The following is a 26,370-nucleotide window of genomic DNA, read 5'->3' on the forward strand; positions in this document are numbered from 1 at the left end:
TCAAAATATTAGAGTTTTATCTTAAAATTTGCTTTAACACTGTTTGCTAGGTGAAGAAATCAAAACAATAACAAATGCTCTCTACTTTTACTACAGAGCATCAATGGAGAAAAAGTGTTTTTGAATAAATTCTTTGCGAGTTTTTGAATGCGGCCAAGTTAGCGCATAACAAACAGAGTAGAAAATACCAGGGTATAAGCAGCACATTAGTTTTAAATAAAAACCTAAAGTTTAAAAGAAAGTTTTGCAATTTTTCAACGAAATACAATAAAGTTAAAAAATTAATATCTAATAATTCTACTTAAAATCGCATGAAAAATATAACAAAAAAATAGTTCTTTCAACAGTCTTAGTAATGCTTTACTTTTTTTTTGTCTAGTAGTTTTTACTGCTTTTTTAGTACGTACTTGGAAAAAATAAAATATGAATGTATTAATATCATAGATCTAAAAACAGAAATATTCTGTCAACTTTCTTAAAAACTAAAATGTACAATCCCTTGGTTTCTCACGAAAAAACTTACTTTAAATTATTTTTTTTAATTCCATATAAAGAATATTATTATTGTTAACATATACATAAACAGAAAACAAATGATTAAATTTGTTCTTTACCGTAAAAGTGTAAAAATAAAACTTTCAAAAAACTACATAATAAACGTAATTATTTTTTAGTTTTTAATTTCAAAAGAACTTATACGACTAAATTAGTTTGTATGCAAATTAAGATTGAATATAGTACTTTGTAGTTATTAACTCTTTAAAGTTATATAACACAACTAATAAACTATACTTTAATATAATTCATAAAATATTTATAGTCCTAACTTTGTGTTAAAAATTAATATAAAACCTTTTTTCAATTATTGTTACAATGTTTAAAACGACAAAAATTTTATAAATAAGAGAGTCTTTCTTATGAATAAATACTTTATATAATCTTATGAATCATAAGACCTTTTCATAAGTTATTATTATCTAGTCTTAAAAACATTATTTTTAATTACTACTATATGCTACTAGAACTTATACATATTTTTTACTATTATTTCAAAGATTCCATATTAGAAGGGACCAACACGTTTTTAATTCCCTCAGAAGATGGATGGACACTGGTTTTAAAAAACCATCTAATAGATCATCAGCGATAGCTGAACACTTATTAAACAACTCAGATTGCGCAAAGAACTATAATGATAGTAACTTTTCAATTTTAAGTAAAGCTCGTAACGATTATCACCTTAGTGTTTTAGAATCTCTATTTATAAAAACATATAAACCTAAATTGTGTAAGCAACAATATGTTTATAAATCTAATCTTTATAAGTTGTTATAGATTTTATTTGAATTTTGTCGCTTATTTTTATTTTATTTTAATGTTGCTTATCTTAGTTAAATTACTGATAAACTGTTTTATATATGCATTTATGAATTGTGAATGTCTAATTAATTTTGCTCAATTATGCTAATTAGTGTTAATTGATTTTTCTGATTTTTCTGATGTAACCTCTAACTATTTATATACTCAAAATTTAATCTTAAAATTAGTTGCTAACTAAAGTAATTGAAAAGCGTTAGCCGAAATCGATTTTACTTGTTTGTTGCTTTAATAAAGATGTTTTTGAATGAATTTTGTCTTAGATTTCTGTACAAGATATGTAGTACTAAAAAGTTGTATACTATTAGTAACGTTTTTTTTTTTTTAACAAGGTTGTATATTAAGCTAAGAATTTATATTTAAAAAAAATATTGATTTTTTTTAGTTTTTTTTATAGTTTGATGGACAATATTTTGATGATGAATTAGTTCTACATTTACTTATTAAATTGTTTTTGTAAAAACAGTTCCTAAGAACATAAACAGCTAAACTTTTAACTAAAAACGTAATCAATTATAAATCTGGTCCTTGAACCAAATTTTTGAACGTATTTTTTGTCGTTCAATAAACAATAATAAAAATCGGACTAAGATTTCAAAACAATAGCAAACTTAGGGTGTGTATGTGTAGTGTGCACTATGTATCATCAAAGTTTATTTAGTAGCAGCAAATAAAATTTTACAATAAAAAATCATAATACAACTAATAAAATGAAAAGGGATAAAGAACTTATTTCGTTTCATTTTATTTCCTTTTTGATCGAAACTAGTTTTATTACAACCTGCAATAAAGTAAGGAATTGATTTTATTAACTTTACAACAAACAATTTTTTTTGTCTAACAACTATTTTTTTATTAATAAAAGTTAAACTACTCTTTAACTCTTCAAAGCACAAGCACTCCCCTAAATAACTACTTTACAAAGACTTCATTTTTTTCAACACTATAAAAAAGTAGTTATCAGGTATACAGTATACAGTCAGGTCATATACAAATCGATAAGTTTTATAGGCACTTTCTTCTACAAAAGCTTAATTGATTTTAAAAGTCGATTATTTTAATATAATTGCTTTTATTAAAAAACTTTCAGAAAATTAATAAAACCTGTAATAATAAACACAACATAACTAAAACATTGTAATATTTGTTTAAACTTTCATTTGTCATGTAAATACTTAATACAGAAGTTAACAACTTCAAAAAGTTTTATTGAACTAATGCTTTTTATGTTTATTTTTAATAAAACTACAAACAATCGGCACATATCAATAGTGAAGCCTCAACTTTTTTTTTTCAACTGCTTAAGACATTTTTTAGAAAGTAAAGTTAATAACGTTTTAGCTATTTCAAACATTTGAACTACAAATACAACTACAAAGTCTTTACTTTATTTTACTATTAACAATTTTTTTCGATTAAATGAAATATTAAACTTATTCGTTTTCAAACATTTTACTTATTTGTTAACTTACGTAAAAAGCGTATTCGTACGATCAAACTGAAGCAAGTTTTAAGGAAAACCGCAAAACTGATGTTTGAAATCAATAAAAGTATGACTGGAATAATTAATATTGTTATTCAAGAAAATAAAAATATATACACAGGATTTTATTTTTCCACTCTTCCTTCAGTTGATTTAACCAAGACATAATTGTTAGTTTTTCAGTTAGACGGTGTAAAACAGTAAACTTACTAAGATTGGTAAATATCTAAGCAAAATTTCTATTAAAAAAACTTTATGCATAGTCATGTTTTATTTATATACTTATATTAAAAGTATTTTACAACAAGATACTAGATAAACTTATAAATTTTAATTAAACCAAATCGAGATAAAATTACAAAAACATGTAAGCTAAGCAGCATAAAAAAACTGTTAGAAGAAAAAAGTACTTTAAAAAATTTTTAAATATTGCAAAAATAGTTCGTAACCAGTGTACATGCAAAACCTAAAAATATTATAAATAAATTTAGCAACTACACACAAAAATCAGTTTTACCACAGTTCATTTTTCATTGAATTCTTTAAATAAACTGGTGTAATGTGCCTTTTGATCTTGATTATTTTATACTTGATTTTGTATACTTAGATATACGATTATCAGCTGTAAACTTGAGCTGATCTTTTAGCAATTTTCAAAAATGGAGATTTTATTCACGGCATTCATTATATTCGAATACACAAAATCGTATAAATATTTACTTTTTATGAACACGATCTGACATCACTGAAGTGAACATTACGTTTTGTCTAGCTGATAAAACGTTTGATAACTTGAGTCTCGCCAGATAGCCTTTATGTATTCTAATTAAGTTATACCAATACAACACTACGTTAACTAATACAAATGTTTCATTGTTCCGTTAGACAGAACAGTTCTTCAGCAATAGTATCTGAAAACATAAATAAAGATGTGCATGAAATTAAGCAAACATCTTTAAGGATTGTTACGCCACTAAATACATCATTAAAAAATATAAGTCACACTAAGTTTGCATAAACATTCAAAACAAGTTAAAATAAAATCTAGATAAATGCTTGAATGAAAAAATATAAATACTTACATTTTAATAATATAAAAAACAACTGATGTTCGACTTGTTCACTATAGTTTCCTCGCTTTTAGCGTGTTATCAGAACAATAATAAAGAAAAAAATTAAAACTCCTTCTAAACAAACAACTAAAATTCACAAAACTACAAATAAGTGACTACTACATTAAATACTTCAAAACTGACAAACTTTCTTTAATAGAAACAGTTTACAATAAATTTGGCTCTAACATTATCATTTACTACCTGAAACAGTAGTCATTTTAATCAAAACGATTTACATTAGATTAAACTGATAGCGAATAATATTATATGAACATTCTAAGTCAATTCACAAGCTATAATTGAGATTTTTAGTATATACTTGACTATCTTGTTAAACTAGATAATTTTTTATCACTCTTTATTAACTAGTTTTAATGTTTTTGTAAGGAAAACATTGATAAAAATCTAATATGGGAATTTACGGATTAAGTGTGAAATTTGTCGCTTTCTACTAAAGCTAAGTACAGTTATGCACTTGTTCATAAAAAACACCAACAACTTATTCAAAATATTTTATAAATAGCCTTAAGATATCTATTAAATAGGTTGTTAAACACTGATCAACTTTTCAACCTGAATAGAACATTGATTGCTGAGAAGTATATAATTTAAAACTTATAGAACGGAATTTTTTAATTGATATCAATTTTGATAGAAAAAATCGCAAACTTTTGAAAACCAGTTAAAATGAAAATGCTTACAACACCATGTTATTTTAAAAGAATACTTTTTCAAATGACATTAAGGTATTTAGTTTAAATATTTACAGTTTTTTAACTGTCAATTTGACTGGGTGTGTTTATATTTAAATTTCAACACATTTTAGTTCATAATTTCATATGAGAGATATAAAAATATTCACAAGTTATTTTTTAATTATGCAGCTTAATTAACTATGAAAAATACTTTATATCTAATGTTTAATTATTCTTAATATATATTAAGGCAATATGCTAACTGCTGTTTTTCACAGTTCATCTTATTTCTAACTGTATATCAGCATTAAAATTTTTTATTTTATTTCGCCGAGTCCATTTATATACACTTAAAATTTTGACCTAGTAATAAAATGAAGTAACCAATATTTATTTTAGAAAGCTTATTCACATTACTATTTTAGCTTAGATTAAAAATACTTTTATGCCAATCAGATATTGATACAACTTATACTATTAGACAACGATTTTGTTCCGAATTGACAATAAGATGTTTAAGTATCAGGTTTAAAATATTTCATGCGTCAATTAATAACTTTCATGTTCTTTGTTGTATATTGTTTCTAAATTTGATCATATATTACAACAACATTTAAAACACCATAAACACGCATCTTTACAGTGCTACAAATTATATATTTATTTCAAAATTGCGTCAACGTATAAATTATGTACAAATTAATGAACTGAGGAATTGCACGAAGCAGGCAATGAAAAGCGGGTTGATCGGATGGTTACTGACCGCCGCGAAGTCTCAACACCAAATGAAGAGTGGATTCTTTCTGGATGTTGTAGTCAGACAAAGTCCTTCCATCTTCCAATTGTTTTCCAGCAAAAATCAAACGTTGCTGGTCTGGTGGGATACCTGTGAAATAGAAATAGATTTAAATTTATGTTTTTAGATATGTTTTAGATATATGCGTTGTTCTATTATAAGTTAAAAAAAAAATTATATGTTAAAAACATGGCATAACCGTTAAAACCATTTTTATTTATACTTAATTTTTGTTTTCAAAAACTATTTAATTTTCAATATATGATTGTATTTCTTTTTTAAACATTTAATTAAAACTTATACAAACCTTCTTTGTCTTGGATCTTGGCTTTGACATTTTCAATGGTGTCAGAAGCTTCAACTTCCAATGTGATGGTTTTACCAGTCAATGTTTTCACAAATATTTGCATTCCACCACGAAGTCTCAACACCAAATGGAGAGTTGATTCTTTCTGGATGTTGTAATCAGACAAGGTCCTTCCATCTTCCAATTGTTTTCCAGCAAAGATCAAACGTTGCTGGTCTGGTGGGATACCTGAAAAATATAATAATTAAAGGCAAACATTTTTATGCTAGTTTTACTTTAAAGTTAAGGTGCTTTTAAAATTACTAATAAATAATTTTTAAAAACAAAAACTTTTAGTTTAAAGAAAATTTATATACTTTTTTAATGCTATTTACAACTTTTAACAAATTAAGAGCAGAGAAAAACCTTAAAAAAAATTTTTTTTTTATTATCTCAGATCTTTTTTTTTGAACGTTTTAGTTTTAAGAAAACAAATAGACAGGTCTCAACTACTGGAGGAGAAATAATGATTTTAGAGAGATTCTATTAGAATTTAATATATTTAAGCACTGAAGAGGTCTTTGATCGAAACTTAGTTTGTAAAATAAATTGTTGAAAAATTGATTCATAATTTTTTTTATTCAAATCAAAACATAAATCATACTAACTATTTACTAAAAATAACATTTTACAATAAATAATATAACACATACTAAATCATCTACTTCATTACATATAATTTCTTAAATCAAAAAGAAACTGTGTTTGGATTGTTTTGTAAATTGAGAACACTTAACTTAGATTAGAACGAGCTAATCTTGGATGTATTCAAAACTTCCAAGAATAATACTTTTAATTTAAAGTTAAAAATTTAGTAGGTATATTCATGTTTTAAATAAACATGCTATTTAATGATTTGAGGACGTCACTAATTAAAGCATATATAATCATTATGTATATTAATTATTCACAAACCTTCTTTGTCTTGGATCTTAGCTTTGACATTTTCAATGGTGTCAGAAGCTTCAACTTCCAATGTGATGGTTTTACCAGTCAATGTTTTCACAAATATTTGCATTCCACCACGAAGTCTCAACACCAAATGAAGAGTGGACTCTTTCTGGATGTTATAGTCAGACAAGGTCCTTCCATCTTCCAATTGTTTTCCAGCAAAGATCAAACGTTGCTGGTCTGGTGGGATACCTAAAAATTAAAAACTATTTATTTCTAATTTTTTTTTAACTACTTTCTAATTTTTGTTGTTTTAGATTTAAGTTTAAACTAATCTAAGACATTTAAGAAGTTAAACAAGTTTAAACGAATTTTTGATTTAAAAAATATCTTTTTTTTCAATTCAGCATGTTTTTTTATTATGAACAATTTTTTGTTCTATTATTTTATAAAAATACCAAATTAATTACTTCCAAATTCAATTGAAACTTTTACAAACCTTCTTTGTCTTGGATCTTGGCTTTGACATTTTCAATGGTGTCAGAAGCTTCAACTTCCAATGTGATGGTTTTACCAGTCAATGTTTTCACAAATATTTGCATTCCACCACGAAGTCTCAACACCAAATGAAGTGTGGATTCTTTCTGGATGTTGTAGTCAGACAAGGTCCTTCCATCTTCCAATTGTTTTCCAGCAAATATCAAACGTTGCTGGTCTGGTGGGATACCTGTAAAAACAGAAAATATGATTAAAATTAAATTTATAGATTGTTTAATTTTATAATGTTTTTCATGTATCGAATTCTAAATAAACTTGGACATTAATTATCTAACACTAGTTTGAAAATTATGTTCTTTAGTTGACACTTTATTTGTTATTAAAATTTGTTTGATTTTTACTTATGCTTTGGTTTACTATGAAAGTAATTCATGTTTAAATATTTTCAAAGGTCTCAAACCAATTTTTTAAATTCAATTAACAACATTTACCAACCTTCTTTGTCTTGGATTTTTGCCTTGACATTTTCAATGGTGTCAGAAGCTTCAACTTCCAATGTGATGGTTTTACCAGTCAATGTTTTCACAAATATTTGCATTCCACCACGAAGTCTCAACACCAAATGAAGTGTGGATTCTTTCTGGATGTTGTAGTCAGACAAGGTCCTTCCATCTTCCAATTGTTTTCCAGCAAAGATCAAACGTTGCTGGTCTGGTGGGATACCTAAAAATTAAAGACTATTTAAATCTAAATTTATATAATTATTGTCTTTATTTTTTTTAGTTTCAAGTTTTAACTAATCTAAGACATTTAAGAAGTTGAACAAGTTTGAAAGAATTTTTATTTAATAGATCACTTTATTTTTTGGTCTAAAAAATATCTTCATTTTAATTCAGTATGTATTTTTGTTATGAATTATTTTATGTTCTAATAGTTTATAAAAATACTAAATTAATAACTTCCACATTCAATTAAAGACATTTACAAACCTTCTTTGTCTTGGATCTTAGCTTTGACATTTTCAATAGTGTCAGAAGCTTCAACTTCCAATGTGATGGTTTTACCAGTCAATGTTTTCACAAAAATTTGCATTCCACCACGAAGTCTCAACACCAAATGAAGAGTGGACTCTTTCTGGATGTTGTAGTCAGACAAGGTCCTTCCATCTTCCAATTGTTTTCCGGCAAAGATCAAACGTTGCTGATCTGGTGGGATACCTGTAAATTATAATAATTAAAAGCAAACATTTTTGCGCTAGTTTTACTACAAAGTTAAGGTGCTTTTAAAATTACTAATAAAAAATTTTTAAAAACTTAAACTTTTAGTTTAAATAAAACTTATATACTTTTTTGAAGCTTTTTACAACTATTAATTAATTAAGACCTAAGAAAAACTTTTTTTTTTAACTTATCTTACATATTTTTTTTTATTCAAATCAAAACATATATCATACTAATTATTTACTAAATATAACATTTTACAATCAATAATATAACACATACTAAATCATTTACTTCAATACATATGATTTCTCAAATCAAAAAAACTGTGTTTGGATTGTTTTGTAAGTTGAGAACACTTAGATTAGAACAAGCTAATCTTGGATGTATTTAAGACTTCCAAGAATAATACTTTTAATTAAAAGTTAAAAATTTAGTAGGTATATTCATGTTTTAAATAAACATGCTATTTTATGATTTGAGAACGTCACTAATTAAAGCATATATAATCATAATGTATATTATTTATTCTCAAACCTTCTTTGTCTTGGATCTTGGCTTTGACATTTTCAATGGTGTCAGAAGCTTCAACTTCCAATGTGATGGTTTTACCAGTCAATGTTTTCACAAATATTTGCATTCCACCACGAAGTCTCAACACCAAATGAAGAGTGGACTCTTTCTGGATGTTGTAGTCAGACAAAGTCCTTCCATCTTCCAATTGTTTTCCAGCAAAGATCAAACGTTGCTGGTCTGGTGGGATACCTAAAAACCAAAAAAAAAAGTTCATAATTAAATTTTTCTTTTAGTTTTTCATGTACAATGATATTTAGAAACTCTAAGATTATTACAAAAATGGAGGTTATTTTTTAAGTTATCACTTAATTTAGAATAAAAATTGGTTGGTTTATTTATGTTAACATTTTTTTTAGTATTTTTTATTTAAAAAATTAAGGCCATAGGGGGGTTAGCCATGGTTTTTACAAGTTGATCTTATTTTAAAGAGTTTTTTCTAAGCTTGAAGATGCTCTTTATCATTTAAAAAAATTCAAATTATTTTTTAAGATATGACTAGTCAAAGTCGGGCCGCATTATAGGTTCCCTATGGAAAGGGAAAACTAAAACAGCAAAAAAAGACTATTTTACTTAAAATCTATCTCCTCCTACATTTTTCAATCAATCTTGTTCAAACTTTTACAGTCTAATCTTTTTACAGTAACAAAAAAATCATTACTTTGGAATTTAAAAAAAAAATTGTAAAAATAATATTTTTTTTGAAAAAAAAACACTTTTTATTTTTAATTTTTGTGATAAAATTTTTGTTATTTTACATTGTAAAAATTCTAAACTAACTTTTTTTTCCTTTTAATATAAGGAACACTTCCTGAAAATTTGAAGTAGATTGCTTGAAATATTAAGGAGAAGATAGATTTTTAGTAAATTTTTAAATTTCCGAGAAAATTGACATTGAAAAATTTGCGGTTCATACATTTGCATCGGAAAAATAAAGTATCTTAAAAGCTAAATGATATTTTTAAATTCTATAAAAACAGACTTGTAGTTTGTATTTAAAGCTTACATATAAAAGCCAAAGTTAATTTTTGTAAAAAAATGTCAAACCCCCCCCCCCTATGGCCTTAATATAGCTCTCAAACTATTAAATTATATATACAATTAAAACTTTCACAAACCTTCTTTGTCTTGGATCTTAGCCTTGACATTTTCAATGGTATCAGAAGCTTCAACTTCCAATGTAATGGTTTTACCAGTCAATGTTTTTACAAAGATTTGCATTGTTTACTTTTAACTAAGGTTGCTGTTTGAGATAAACATATTTAGAACTAGCAAACATTGTAAATTACAGATTTTTTTTATATTTTCAATTAGATTATTTGTGTTTAAATATTAAATAGTGTGACTGATTTTCAAAACAAAAAAACTATTTTTATTGTTTACTTCAAGTATTTTTTTTAAATATTAATTATTTTAAATTAAAACTTTTTATTGGCTAAGGTAAAACAAAATATTATACTAGAGCAGATTACCTAAAATACAAAGCTCTCTATTTACATTTTCATGAAATTATTTATTAAAGTTTTCACACTCATACTTATCAGTACCTTACTTACTTTTTCACTAGATTCTGGCAATTTAATTTTAACTATTTGTCCATTGAAATTACTCTTAACACACTTATTTTTAATCTTTATTGAAATACTACCAAGGCAGGGTTGCCAAATATTTTGGAAAATTTTCTCCAGGTCTTAACTTTTTTGAATTTTTTCCAGCATTTTTAAAATTTCCTTTAGGTTTTTGAAATTTCCTCCAGGTTTGTAAATGTACAATTTATTGTCTGTTTTTAGTTTTAAGTTAGGTTAAAGGTAAAAAACTGTGTTAACTAGCAAGAAAAAACAAGTTTTTACAGCTTTTTTAGCCCTAAGTGTTAAATTTCAGGTTTTTGGCAACCCTGACAAGGGATTAGGCTTTTCTTATCAAAGTGAAATTTTACTTCTAGAAAAATTTTTTTGACTGGTATAACTGTTTGTAAAAACATTTTAAAAAAATTCAGAATGAAAACATGCAGCCTAAGGTTGTGCAAAAATGTTCTTGTATATGACTTAAAATACACAATCAGTTTAAAATGCCTTGGGAGCTTATAATACACATAAGCTAATATTTATTGAAGGAATTTAATGTAGTACAACTTATTTTAATTTGCAAACTTTAAGTTAAATTCTTGGTTGTGCAAAAAAGTTTTTAAGGTTGCTTAAAAGTCAGCATAAAAGACCAAAAACTAAGACGGCCTGAGTTTATGAAATTATTTTTTTAGAATTGGAAAGAATTTAGTTTAATCAGATTAATAACCTAAAATAACCAAATTAATAACTAAAAAACTTATTAGAATAAAAAAATACTACAACAAAAAAAAAACTAACTTGATGTTTAGACAATATATGCAAACTGTCATGAGTTTTACTAAAAAAATTCAAATTTGAGTCAGCTTGAGATTTCAAAAATTTCAACTTAAGTTTGTGTTAGTGTATTTTAGATAACTCCTGCACTTTTATCATATTTACTGAGAAAAGTATTTTTTTCTATTTTGTATCAGTATTACTCGTGCTTCATTTTAAAAAAATATGTGGCTTGAAAAATTTTTTGTCCTTAAATAGCTAAAATTATAACAAATTTAATCTTCAACTTATGTTTATCATTGTGCTCAAAATAGTAAATAGCTTAATTATATTTTTTTGAATGTTCTCAATTGTTTATTTATTTTCTATTATTTTTAAGTTAACTAGCTTTATTAGTATTCAATTTATAAAGTTCCAAAATAATAGTACTTTCTGCATTCAATATATTTTTCTTATAACACAATGAAAAAGTTCAAAACGTGAATTAAATAATATTTATAGCATTGCTTAATAACCAAGACTTATTAAAATAAAGCTTCAATTGTAACACTCATTTTAAAAAAACATTCGAGCTCAGTAACTCACAACTACTTTTAACTCACTATTGTGAGTTACTAAGCTAAATGGTTCTTTAAACCACACAAATATTCTAGAACTGATAAGATTTTCTCCTTAGTTATACTGATGAAATGTTTTATAATTTTAATAAGAGCCTAAACTATTACAAGCTTACAAACTGGGTTTTATTTACATTTAGGGTTGCCACTCACCCATACCAAAAATATATAATGAAAGAGTAAAAAGCTTGAGTTATACAAAATTCAGGGTATGGTGAAAAATTTGACTATTTAAAACAAAACACTTAAAAATAATAAATTTATGTAATTTAATAGTTTAAAAAAGGTTGAAAGTTTAAAGTTTCAGTTTAAAAAAAAAAGTTAACATATGTATATTAATATTTCAAGTATATCAAAAATCATAATTTACAAGGCTCTACAAAAAAACAACAACTTATATTTATTATTTTCATTATATTTTAAGCACCTTTTCATAACAAATCAAAAATACTATTTTTATCTACTTGAACAACTCTTGGTTATTTGTGGAGGCAAAAAAAAAAAACAAGCCAGTGTTACTGCAAGCTAAATACCAAAAATTTAAAATATAATTTCATAAAAACACTATTTTAAAAATATTTATAAACTTTATAAGTAGCTTGTAATTTAAATAAAACCATCAAAACTATCATGACCTTTACAAAAAAAGGTAGATAGCTTGAATTACCCTGATTAGCCTGACTGTGTGGCAACCCTACAAACTAATATATATATATATATTTGTAATTTATATCGTCTTGTAGACATATAAAAAAGCTTCTCTTAAAACACAACAAATTTTGAAGCATTTTATAGTCAATTAACTGTTGTTTTTGTTGATTTTAGTTGTTTGATTAGTTAGAAGGTAGATCGATTTTTGTACTGAATATTTGTAATGTACAATATTACGTCATACTGTTTTTTGTTTTTTTGCATAACTTTTGTATCTTTGTTTAGTACAGTGCTTTTTATTTTGAATTTAACTGGCTGATGATAAAAGCTTTATGAAAAATTAAAGCCTTATGAAACATATGTTCCAGAATTTTTAAAATCGCCATTTCAATAAATTATTTAAAAGCCCTTCAAGTGGGCTCAGTTGAAAGTGTTTAAGTTTAAACATTAACCTTAACATATATATATATATATATATATATATACGTATATATATATGATAAATTTAGATGTTATTTTGTTATTTAACTAGCAACTATAAAACAGGTAATCAGAGAAAAAATTATTTTGCTATCTATCACACAACTTTTAAATATGTATTTTATAGTATACAACTTTTTTTTATAGTTTTCTAATCTTGAACTAAGTTATATAGACTAACTTTTTACAAAAAAAATCAATTCATTATTTTTTTTGACAACTCTAATTACCATTTTTTAAGTTTACCTTGCATTTACCTATACATGTACTATCACTACAACATTGCACAACAGTTAATAAGTTTTTATATCAATTAGTAGTACTTATGCTTAGTATTACTAGTTAAGTACACCAATTGCTTAAGGAAAAAAGGTATCATAAAGTTAATCCAAGCAAAAGTTGAAACAAATTACCTAACTGTAATCCAAACAATAAATCAGTATAAAATAAAAGTTATAATCCAGTTTGGATTATAATAAGTCATGTATAAAAGAAGTAAGCTCAAACAGCTCATACAAATCTTGAGTACTAAAACAATTAAATTACTCATCAGTTCCTAATTATGTAATTAAAAGTTTTTAATAAATTTATATATTTACAAAGATTATATATCAAGTATAACATCAAAAACAGAAGATCTCATGCCCTCACTTTATGTTATGTGGCAATTTAAAAACTCAGATAACTTATGAATATCAAATTATTCAAGCAAAATTAGCATTATATGATTTCTAATTAGAGCAAAACTTTCACTGTTTTGTAATATTTAAAACTTGACTGAGTTCTAAGATGTGTTTTATCCTGTAAGTCGTATCTGATAGCTAAAATAAAACTAAATAAAACTAAACAAAATAAAATCAACTTGTAATCAACAGGTAATATTTGGATTTATAATTTACAACAGGAATTTATACAAAAATTTAACTGACTTAAATACAACAACAATGGTAAATTTAGAATTCACCGTAACTTTCTTATAAAAATTTGTTTGATAATTTGACACATCACAAAAAAATCTTAAAATATATATATAAAATTGTATAAGTTATACTCTACACTGTACAAATATTTTACAAAACTGAGATTGTACTAAACTTACCTGCTATATGTATTATAATTTTATCATAAGGTATTACGATTTTACTGAATAAATGGAGAGTTTTTTTGCTAATTAGATAATGACTTTACTTTTTTGGATTTTTACTAAAAACAGGGTGCCTCCAAAATTGCATTCACACTCTAAATAATAAGTTTTTACTTTAAAATGAGGGACACTAATTTAATGCTATTTTAGAAATTTTCAAGAAAATTGAAGCCAAAAAATTGTGGTCAGTACGTTTGTATCGGAAACATTTTACAAAAAATAAAATATCTCAAAACTTAAATGAATTAATCAATTCTATAAAAACTGGCTTGTAGTTTGTACTTAACTTTTTTGTAAAAAAAATGTTTGACCCCACCCCTATGCCCTTAAGAACCAATAACTATTATTAGTTAAAAGTAAGTTACAGCCAAGCTTGACTTTGAAAAAGCAGGTAAATATATTTAGGAGACCCTGTGTATACTTACAACTATTATTTTGTAGTAAAATAATATATTATACTCGCAATTTTACTTATTAATAACTGACAGAAGGCTTGTCATTTTCATTTTACAGTATTGACAAGTATTACTCAAAAAATAGAATTTATATTAAAACAAATATTTTAAGTCCAGTTGGAATTGAAAAATCAGAATTCTGGCAACCTTGCCTGTTGACAAACAAAATCTGATGAAATTCTTAGCACCAACAATCAAATTGATAATTCAAATCACATGCATTAATTTTTTTTTTTGCTTTTACAATAACTAGTTAATTTTCATTCTCAACTTTGTGTGCATCTTTTAAAAAACTAATTGATGATACTATAGTTTAAATTACTTATTTTTTTTTTTCAATCCAACATAAGTACACATTTTTGGGTCTATTTTTACTTTAGAGTTAAGTATTAGATAAGAAACTGTGTTAAATAGTATGAAAAAATTGAAAAAAAGTTCTGTTAAGCTACAAACTCTAGGTTTTTCCAGTTTTATTTTAGTGATTTTTGTTTAAAATTCCAGGTTTTTAAGTGATTTTTGTTCAAAACTTAAGGGTTTTCAGTGTTTCCAGTTAAAGTGACAACCCTGGTTTTATTTTTTTAAAAAAACTTATAAAATTTGGACTTTAAAAGATACTCAAATGTTGGTTATCTAAATAGATTCATTTAAAAGTTACCTGAACTTATGAATCACAATTAATAAATTTTATTGCAGCTTTTATATTTAATTGTTAGGATTTCAGTATGATTTGTAAGATGATTGATTGAGAACAAAAAAAACTTTCCATCAGTCATATAAAAGATCAATTTATATCATTAAATTATAATATTTTTATTTCAAATATTGTTGACTTTAATCTCGCAACTTTTAACCCAAACATTTTTCATTGCCTAGGACTCCTACACCATCTGACCACGCCCTTTAGACTATGTTTAATGGCAAGGGTTTAAAAAGAATATTATAATAAAAAATATTGCACCAGTTAGCAACCAGCTAACTATATTTCATATTGAACAGTTTGACCAAACTTAACTTAACAGAAACAGCAAATAAATAAATCATGGTAGTTGATTATAATCAATAATTTCATAATAGCATCATATGACTTTGTATTGAGAAAATTACTTCCTGATTACTAACAGCATGGGAAAGAACCCTGATATGCAAACAGTTTCAAAAAGCAGAGCTTAAAAACTTGTAATATTGATTAAATACATATTTTTAAGTATAAATAGTAAGTTTGTGGAAGACAAAAACCGAAATTATTCAAATATTGAAAAAATTAACGTTATTATAATTAAAATATTTACAAATATTACTCAGCTTAAGTTTTAAATCATTAATTTATATTAATGTTTTATAATAAAAAAACTTTGTTGGAATGAAAAGATTTAAATAAACGTAAATACGTTTTATATAGAGTATTTCCTAAGAATAGATCAATTCAAAAATTTTTTGATAAAATTTTACTTATTCAATTGTGGTAAAAACTAATTAATAGCTTAATTAAGATATACTAAACACAAAGTTACATAAAATGCTTAAAATTTACCTTAAATTTCCAAGACATTAAAAGGTACTGAACAATATGTTAAAATGTATCAGTAGTCTGCAACTCAATAACCGAAATATTTTTTCGTGCACCAGGTTACAGGAGATTAAATATTTTGAGCGCGTTTTTTGTCGTTCAATAAAATATACTAAGATTGTCTGCTTAATCTTTCAATAGCTATCGTACTTTGACTGGGATAAATAAAAAATTATCATTTTCTTAAAAAGTTAAGTATGAGTACATTTGTTAAAATTTTTTTTATTTCATGGTTAATAATACAAAATACATGATTAAAAAATTAGATTAGAAATAATCCACAATTTTTGTAATAAAATTCAATTTTTACGAAACATAATTGTATAAGAAAATATCAGTAGCTAGGATATTGTTTTTTTTAGATCTTTATCAAACTAGTCAGTTACTTTATACTACTTTAATTCCCTACTTCAGTTTTGAGACATCATCAATTTCCTTCCGATGTATTTCAGACAAAGTATCAGTCATCGACCCGTCGTAACGTGATAATCCTTGCAACTAGTTTCTTGTACCTCCAGTCCCAGTGTGTCTAACAAACGTAGAAGACCTTGTTTTTCTTCGTAACCAAAACAAGGAAATTTCAATTTTCTCGTGCAGCAGCTTCATTGCGTTCAACTTTAATCACTCCCGTTTGTCTGTACTTTCCGACTTTATTTTCCTTGCAAATTTTCTATTTTATGGTAATTGCCATCTGCACGTCAATTTCTTTCTCAATTTCCTTTCTTTTAACTCCTTTCTTTCTAATCATAATCCCAAGCGTTCTTCTACACGCGAACATCAACTGATTGATAGACCACGAATGTTGTAAAGTCCATAATTTATTCACCTCGTTGCTGGTCAACATCTACGGTGTTCTCTTCAACTTGCTCAAACAAATCTGTTTCTTTTTTTTTTTGCAAATTCTCCAGCCAAAAAAATGTTCAAAATTTTCCTTAGATGTTGCAAATGGTTCGTAACCGGCAACTATTTGAAAATTTTCTTTAGTTTCAACAAATTCAAACTTTATTTGTTTCTTTTCTTCTGATATGACTTTAGACGCAGTTGGTTCCGGCTTACTGAAAGTATAATATTGACATCTCTTTAATTTGTACTTTATAGCTTTCCTTAAATTTAGAAAAACATCAAAAAATAAATAGTTTTTAAAGTAAATACTTCAAATTTATTGAAAGATTGTCCTTAAAGTATGATATATGAAATAGTAGATAATATTTAATTAACACGATCTTATTTCAGCTGTAAAAAGATATATTTCGTGAGTAAGTCTAAATACATCAAATTCCTAGTATATTAAAAATTAATAAGACATTTTACAGTTAGTCATTGTATTTAAACAAAATAAAATACATGTTAAAAGATTGTAAAAAAGCCACGTATATAACGTTGAAATTATTTATAAGTTTTAAAGTGAGACTATTTGCTAACTGTATATTTCTTAATAGGAATATATTGATATTTAAAAAATAAATTAATATTCACAAGTTATTACCTTGTACAGTAATAGAAATAAAGTAAATTAATAAAATATTTGTTGACCATTTGAAGATTAATATGTAGTTCTAACAGTGTTTCACGATTTCAAAAAGCATGCATAGGTAGCAAAATAGATTATAGAACTTAAAGTTAGCTTTTAATCAAAAAATAACTTTTTATTACATACTACAATGTTCGAGATACTTTTAGAAATAAAAGTTAACACTGTTTTAAAAGTTATATTAGATAAAAACTAAAAGGTTTTCTGACTAAACAATGTGAAATTGTAATTAGACACTAATGACCAGCTAATACTTGGAATCATAATTATAAAAAAAATATTAAGAAGAAAAGGTAACGATTATATTCGTATTTTAACATCTCAACAAATTGTAAGTAAAAAAAATGTTTTTTTTATTTCTATTTTAAGGTTAAAATTTAAATTTGAAATTTCGACAATTTTTAATATTTTTTTCAAAGTTTCGAAGAATTTCCTATGATGACAAAAATTATTGTTAGCGCTATCTTTTAACGATATTGAACTATCAAGATATTAGATGCACGATACAAGCTTGAATCTCAACACAATCGAACTAGCCTTAAACTGCAAAGAATAACAAATAAAATTACAGTGACTAAGGTCTAAGTTTAAAAACAAAAATAGTTCGAGTTAGTTGAAAATTTTTAAGTATTCTACTTATTAGACAGTTTTAGAATAGAAAAATCGAAAAGTAAAATACTTACTGTTCAGAGCCTTGTAGGAAATTACGAAAACGACGATAACATTTAGAAACACGTGAGAAAATGTTATACATGGTAAAGTACAATTAAGAAGGTGTTGACGTAAGTTTTGTCTAACCAAAAACTTAAGCTTGAAACTTATATTTTAAATTGAAGTAAATTTACTAAGAAATGGGCTTTATTCTTTAACTTACTTTATAGTAGTTTTAATACTCTTACTTAAAATGTAAAAAAATAATATTAAAGTCGTTAGGAACTGTACTAGAAACGCAAAATCATGTTTGTTTATATATAATGGTTTATATTAACTTTATTATTCAAATAAATTTTGTCTAAAATTTGAATGCTTAGTAGTGCAGTAAGTTAACCAAGTTTGTCTAGCAAAAAGTCCAATAAGTAAATTAGTCTTTATTACAGAAAAGTACTTTATAGCTCAAAACTTCCTTTTTAAATTTTACCTAATCATTTGTAGTTTTTTAAGTTTTGCTAAATATAAGCATCAGTTAGAGTTTTAAATGCATACTGTAAAATTATAAGTTATTGTCTATTTAGTTGTTTTTTATAATTATTTTTATTAGAGACAAAGCAAAAATGTCTTATTCATTTAAAGTAAGTTGTCACAGAGTTCTTTTTATAGCTTACTTTTAATTTAAGAACCAATTAACTAATAGTGGTAAGCAGCACTTATTTATGGCTATTATAAGTTATTTTTATAAAAACGTCTTACTCGTTTAGCTCTCACTTGTAAATTCAGAACCCAATTTTGAAAAATGTTGATACATGAACATCAAAAATTGATTAAAATCTGGGTCCGATTAAAACTCAACCAATTTTTTTTTAAGCCTCTAGTATAATTAATAAATTTAAACTATTTTATCAGGTACAAATACTTTAAGTATTAATGATATAAATGCTTTTTATTGTAAAAAAAAGTATTATTAAGTTCATTATTTAACAAGTATGGTAAGCTTGGAAAATTATAGACATGAAGTTAAACTGTTCTGGTGCATGACTCGATAACCGAAATGTTTTTTTCGTGCACCTGGTCCTTGGACCAACCTTTTTGAGTTTTTTTTGTCGCTCAATAAACAATATATATGGTATTATATTGTAAATAAAGTAAATAATGAAAAATATGGTAAGTATGGTAAAATATGACAAAATATGTTTATGTAGGCAAACATACCAAATTATAGTAAGCATCTATAACATCATCAAACAAAATTATTTTATCAAATGGTTTTAAATAATATTATCACTTAGTTTTTATATGGGGTACTCTTTATTAATTTATTAAATGTTCAATATTTTCTTTAATTTGTTTCAAAGATAATAGAATTCAAAATAAAATACATATAAAAATCATAAAGCATCCTAAAAAAAAAGATAAAAACAAAATATTTTGACGTTTGAATATGCTGTTTTTGTTACATACATGATGATTTAAAATGATATTTTGTTTTAAAACAAGCTTATCATCAGGTTCATGACAAAGATATGTACTTACAAAATAAGGATATCACAACAAAACAAATAGCTAATAAATCTTATAAATGCGTTATATAATATTCGGAAAATTAAAAAAAACATTGTGTAGATATACTTATTAAAAACAAGCTATATATAGAAATTCTACGCTTGATCATTAAACCAATTGAATTAGTTTTAACTTAGAGCAACAAGAACAAGCATCTAAAAAAACCAATTATATATTTTACTGCGTAAAACTGTAGATTAGTAAATATTAAGTATGTATTATTTTAGCATTGGGAATACTTATTAAATTCTACTCAAAGTTTTATAATTCAAAAATACTTTTTTAAAACTGTCATGCAATTTTTATATAGAACGATAAAAGAAAAATGTTTTTTTTTTATCCGTTGATAAATTAAATTATAATAAAGGCATCTTCAAAAATTTTAATTCAGTGTAAATAATTTACAACCGTAGAAAAGACTCAAAAGCTTTACAAAATCAATTATATATTTCTTTAAAAAAATCTCGTTAGTTATTATTTTGTTTGAAAATAAATCTTTTAAAGTTGTTTAATTTTTTAATATTGATTAGAAAGTTTTAAAAACTAGACTGTTATGAATTTGAGTAAATTTTTTTTAAGAAATGATGGTATATGAGTAATAACAATAATAAGTGTAATGTTTTTTTAATAACAAATGTTCTTACACATGTATCTTTCTATTAGACATTGCTAAAACTAAATTTTTTTAAACGTTCAGCTTGCTACAAAATTTAGTCCCTGATCTACTAAACAAAAGTACTTTTATGCAAGAAACAATTTTCACTAAATAAACCAAACTTCTATAAAAAAGTCAGCATAGGATGATAAAAACAGTATAATTTATAAAACATTTGACAAATAAATATGTGTACATCAATATCTTATAGTTAGTATTAATTATTAATAGCTTTATTAAGTTTTTTATTTATTGAAATCTGATTCAAGTTTTAAAATAGTACAACTAATCATTAATTCTAAATTAGTTTTATTTTTGTTTTTGTGTTGGCCATGGGTTTGGATCTTGCAGGTTTGGACTCATCAACTCAGAGAGCTGTCATTATGACACCTACACCATCAGTCTACACATATTTGTATTAAATAATTTTTATATATCTTTGTGAATTGTATTAAGGTTGGATTAAACTCACTTTTTCCAGAAAATGTTTATTGTTGCAAGTGGTGGAGTTTGAGACTGATTTTTTTTACCATAAAAAAAAAATTACACAAAAAGCAAGCACTCATTATTGTAAAATAATTAAAAAAGAAAAATTAGGTTTTACCAAAGGTATTAAAACTTTGCTCCACCGACAGTTTTCTTGAGCTTGTTGACTACCCTTACCACCCAACCTAAACATTTAACAAATAAATTAAAAAAAAAAGATTTATAACTGTTAATGATTGCAAAAAAAAAAACCTAGAAAAAGTTGATTCAAGACATGGTAGGCACTAAATTTGGAAGGTAGTTAATAAACCTGGAATTTGACAATTTAGGCTAAAAAAACACAGATAACTTGGAATTTTAAAATTTTTGAAAACACCTGGAATTTAGATCAAAAGTCACTTAAAAACCTGAAAATACCTGAAATTTCAAAAAGCTTTTATTTAATAAGTAGTGAAATGTTAATTTGACACTAAAAATTAATCATAACAATAAAATCTTTTTGGTATCATCAAAAAAAAATATATAGTAGCTTTTCAATGTTGCTATACCATTTAACACAGCTTTTTACTAAAATTTTAATTTTGAACTAAAAAATACCAAAAATTTTGTACTTGAACCTGGAATAAAACCTAGAAGAATATCAGGAAACCTGAAAGAAAACAGTGGCCATCCTGTCAAATTACAAACTACAGTCTACTATTTGAGAAAATACAAAACACTTAAATTAAGTTTTAATAAAAGTTTAAAGTTTTTAAAGCTATAATATAGTAAAATCTGACTTAAAGTATTTTAGTTTTTCTGTTAAAAACTCAAAATATTTTAAAGACTTATTGAAAATCTTAGGCCAGAATTTTTTCTAGATATTGAATAAGATCAAGCTGACTCTGTTTCAATATTTTGTTATTTAATTTAAATTTTTGAATAACTTGATTTTTATTTATTTTGAATAGTATACTAAATATTTTTTTAGCCTTGCAGCTAGCTTTTCTCTATTTGAAAATGAAATTGTAGTTTATGTTTGAAATCTGGATTAACATTTGAAATGATTTAGGTTTGTGTTAATACCAAACAGAGATATAAAATTTAAATACATAGTTAAGTATATGTATCTACACATATATAATTTAAACATAGTTGCCACAAAATCTGGAATTTGATATTATAGGCTAAAAAACCTGTATTTTTAAATTTTTTTTCATGTAAGTAGTAAAATTTTGATTTGACACTAAAAATCTACCATATAGAAAAAAAAATTGTCATCAACAAATTTTTTTTTAATATAAAATACACTTAAAGTAGCCCCACAGTATCTTTTCAATATTGTTATACTTTATAGTACTGTATTTTACCTAAAACTTAATTTTGAACTAATTGTAGACCTTAAATTGTGTACTTGGGTTTGAAACCACATGATAAACTCACTTGCTTGACCTTAAGAAAACGTTAATTGTTAAAGAGTGAGTTCTGATGTTTTCTACCTTTAAAAAAAATTAAAAACTTTACTTTTGTAAATTTTGAGAAAATTTGCCAAAAATAAGAGAAAACCCTGTTTAAATCTAAATTAATTTTAATTTTGAATGTTGATTGTTTGAGAACAATATTTTTAATAAGTTTATTTAACTTCAGTTGTGAAAACATACATATATAGTTTTCTTTTATTATTTATAAGTAAATTATTTTAGGTATGAATAGTTTGCACTAGAGGCACAAAATTTTTTTGAAATAATAAAAATACTCAGGATGACTCAGACCTTGGTATCTCATTTAAGTTTTTTGTCTCTACTGAAAGTGGCAACTTTTAAGAAACAATCCTAAAGTTAAGAATACTAACCAGCAGTTTGCGAGTCCACATATCCCAAATTTTCATTGAATTTTTTTATACAGTTTTGTTTAAAGTATTTATTCTAATATTTAGTCTAGTATTTAAAACTAATGTTTTGACAATTTTTAAATTTAACTAAAATTATGTAATTATTTTTTTAAAATTCTAGCCCCTGGTCTAGTAACAATTTAACATGTATTTTAGGTTTTATTATTTTACAAAAATCTTTAATTTTTTGTAAATATCTTTTTTTACAAAACTAGGGCTTAAAAATGTTTCAGTTATAAATACTGTCTTTAAATTAGTGTTTTTTAAATAATATTTATACTACCTGCATTTTAAATTGTATTATTTTAATAAACATTTAATTATAAGTAGTTTGTTAAGTGTAAAATAAGTACTATTTTTAAACTTTTATTTAACAGAAATTGATAAATTACAAGATGAAAATTAAAGGTTATACACGTTAATAATAGTTTAGTTAGTAGTAATTATTTAATAAAAAAATATTCACATAGTTTCTATTTAGTACTAATTTACTCAAGATTAGATAGTATATATTAATAATGATATTAAAAACACATTTATAAATAAAATTCAAATAAAATTAAAATAGCATTGTTAAGTATAAGAGCATTTTATTAAGCTCTGGTATTATAGATAGTTTGAATAAAAAACTAAAATATTCTTTTGAAATATTTTATTATTGTTAATATTAGATTTTTATTTTTAAATTAAACAGTGTTACCTGAACTTAAGAGAAACCAAATACTTATGAAATAACAATCTCAAAACTTGTATTAATAGAAAGTAACACCAAATTTTCTTTTGGTTGCAGGATAATATTTGTTCTTAATGAAATCATAACACATTTATTCAGTATTTTTTTTTAGAAAACTATATCAGAGACAAGTTAAAAGCTAGTTTTAAAAGTCAAAATATATAGTTACAACTTTTATAAAAAGTTTGATCTTTTTTAGATGCTTTTGATTAGATAACTTGTTTTTTAATATTAAAACTTATATATTACTTACAGTTTGTTCTGGAAATAATATTGAAAAATTCTAGCACATTTGAAATTGTGCTTGATGTCTTCAATATTTTGGTGTTTTCTTTTCTTAAATAATTGAAACTAATTTTTTGCTGTTTTCCCTAGTCAATAGCCTTGCGTTGGTATATAATTTAATGATTAATAACTTTTGATAAAATTGTTTTAAAGTTATTAGCTTATGTAATTTAGGTAGTTTTACAGTGTAATAAAAATTATTTCAAGTGTAAGTATTATTAATGCCTAACATTTAAAAATTGCTTTTTAATTATATAATACAATGAAGCTTTAAGGTGCAATAAAATGTTGTATAAAAGTATTTTTTAACACAGTAGATTAAGTTCATTTGGTTTATAGTTTTACCTTAAGATGTTTTTTAGTATAAAGTTATCACAAACTGATTTGAATTAGTTTTTTTCTATTATTGTATAAACCACTTTGTATAGTTTACATATGTTAAAAAGTTGTGTATATTATATAAAAAAATCTCTTCACTTTTTGTTACCAGGTATGTTTTTTGTTTAAATAGCTATATATTGAATTTTGATCTATTTTGTTATATACTATTAATTAGAACAGGGGTCGGCAAACTGCGGCCCGTGGGCCACATTAAAATTTTTATTTAACTAGTTTAATATACTAATATTCTCAAAAATACAAAAATAAAATTTTAGTGTCATATTTAAAGGATATCCTATTGCCTAATTTTTTTTTGTTCAAAAAAATTATCTTTAAATATGTTTTTTAAAGCACATACTAAAACCTTCCCTTTTTGACCTGCCGACCCCTGAATTAGAACTTGGTAAACTTTATGGCTTGGTAAAAGTTATGAAGCTTGAAATTTAAAGTAAAACAATCTTAAAGTTTGATAAAATTTGATATTTGTTTTCTTTAGTTTTTATTTTCATTGAAAACATCATTGTGTGCCTTATAAAAAAACATTATGTTGATTTGATAAGTTTAGAGTACTAAGTGATAATAAAGAGAGAGGGCTATCTTTATTTTTAAGTTTTTCTCTTGTTTTTATAAATGGTTTTGTTTGAGCTATCAAATGAATTTACAACTTATCAATTTTTTCATTAGTTTTTTGATCAAAGTTTATAGTTTTATTAGTATCTGTATTTGATAAAAGCAACCAAAAAGACAAAAAATTATTATTAAAAATTTATTTATTAGTTATGGCCATAATTAGGAGTGGGGGTACAACATTTTATTTTTACAAAAATTAACAATAGACCTTATATGAAAGCTACAATTATATACTCTAAGACTTTTTTACATAACAAAACATATAAATTAACTTTTGAGATATGGTCAATTGTGTAAAAAGTTTTTGATTGAAACTTATGGAAGAGAATTATTCATTGCTTGTTTTCCCAGAGTTTTAGAAAATCCTAAAAAACTATCTTCTTATACACTTTTTAGCCAATTAATCTAAAATTTTCTTGCAATAATATAAAAGATCCTATTGTAAAAAAAAAAAAATGAAATTTAAAAGTTCTAAGACCAAAGTTGAAAAAATAGTTTTTTGATTTTCAAAAAATAAAAAAAATTACTCTAAAAAGAAAAAAAAATCTACCAAAGAAATATAGTTATTATTATAATAAGATTAATCTGACAAAGATTCCGAGGGATAGCTTAAAAATATAGGAGAAGATATGTTTTTACTAAACTAGTCATTTTTGCCTTTTTACTTTGGTCCTTTCATATGGAACCATAAGTAACTTTGTACCTTCTATAGAGCTTTCCAACTTTGTACCCTCATACCTTAATAACTAATTTGGATTGAACAAAACAATAAAAAACAACTGAAAGCTAAGTTGAAAATATTTAACATACAATCAACATGTAAAAAAAGTTTCTAACACCCCTATGGCCTTTATATTCGTTAATTTGTACAAGTTAAATCTTTATTTATCAAAATCTGTGTAATTTGCATTTTGTACTTTTTTATTTTGGGAAAAGTCTTCTTTGACTTATCTTTGATCTATTTATCTCTAAACAGAATAAATTGCTTGAAATGTTTAGATAAATTTTAAATGTATATAGTTTTATTTAACATATTAACAAAGGCTTAATCTTATAAGTAGTATTCAATTAAATATTGCAATGAAAAGTAATTTATCCTGTATTATAAATAATAATTGAAATTAGAAAAGTTAATTGTAACAAAGAATCAATTTAATAAACGTGGTTGCTGCCTAAATATTAAACTGCTGATGTATTGTTTAAAGTTTGTTAAAAATATTTGTAAAACATGTTTTTTAATAAGCTTGTTTTAAAACTTTAAATATCAGAAGTTATAAAATTAGTTCTTTAATGTAGCTTAGTACTAAGACTATTTTGTTATATACTATATTTATT

The 26,370-nt window shown here is 24.5% G+C and overlaps 1 protein-coding gene across 2 annotated transcripts; it reads right to left on the reverse strand.

The window, feature by feature from the left end:
- Nucleotides 1–5,306: 5,306 nt before the first annotated feature.
- Nucleotides 5,307–10,239, reverse strand: LOC145833388 (polyubiquitin). 2 transcript variants are annotated; one of them, XM_082940565.1, is made up of 8 exons: nt 10,113–10,239; nt 8,959–9,186; nt 8,191–8,418; nt 7,697–7,924; nt 7,203–7,430; nt 6,728–6,955; nt 5,774–6,001; nt 5,307–5,556 (listed from the first exon to the last, which is right to left on the reverse strand). In XM_082940565.1, the coding sequence occupies exons 1-8, from the start codon at nt 10,213–10,215 to the stop codon at nt 5,426–5,428; spliced, it is 1,602 nt and encodes a 533-aa protein (XP_082796691.1). In that variant the 5' UTR covers nt 10,216–10,239; the 3' UTR covers nt 5,307–5,425. The 2 variants fall into 2 exon arrangements, with proteins under 2 accessions (XP_082796691.1, XP_082796692.1); XM_082940566.1 differs by lacking the exon at nt 8,191–8,418.
- Between the last annotated feature and the right edge of the window lie 16,131 nt (nt 10,240–26,370).

Source organism: Thalia democratica, chromosome 4 (assembly GCF_965202585.1).
Source record: "Thalia democratica chromosome 4, ktThaDemo2.hap1.1, whole genome shotgun sequence".
Taxonomy (NCBI): domain Eukaryota; kingdom Metazoa; phylum Chordata; class Thaliacea; order Salpida; family Salpidae; genus Thalia; species Thalia democratica.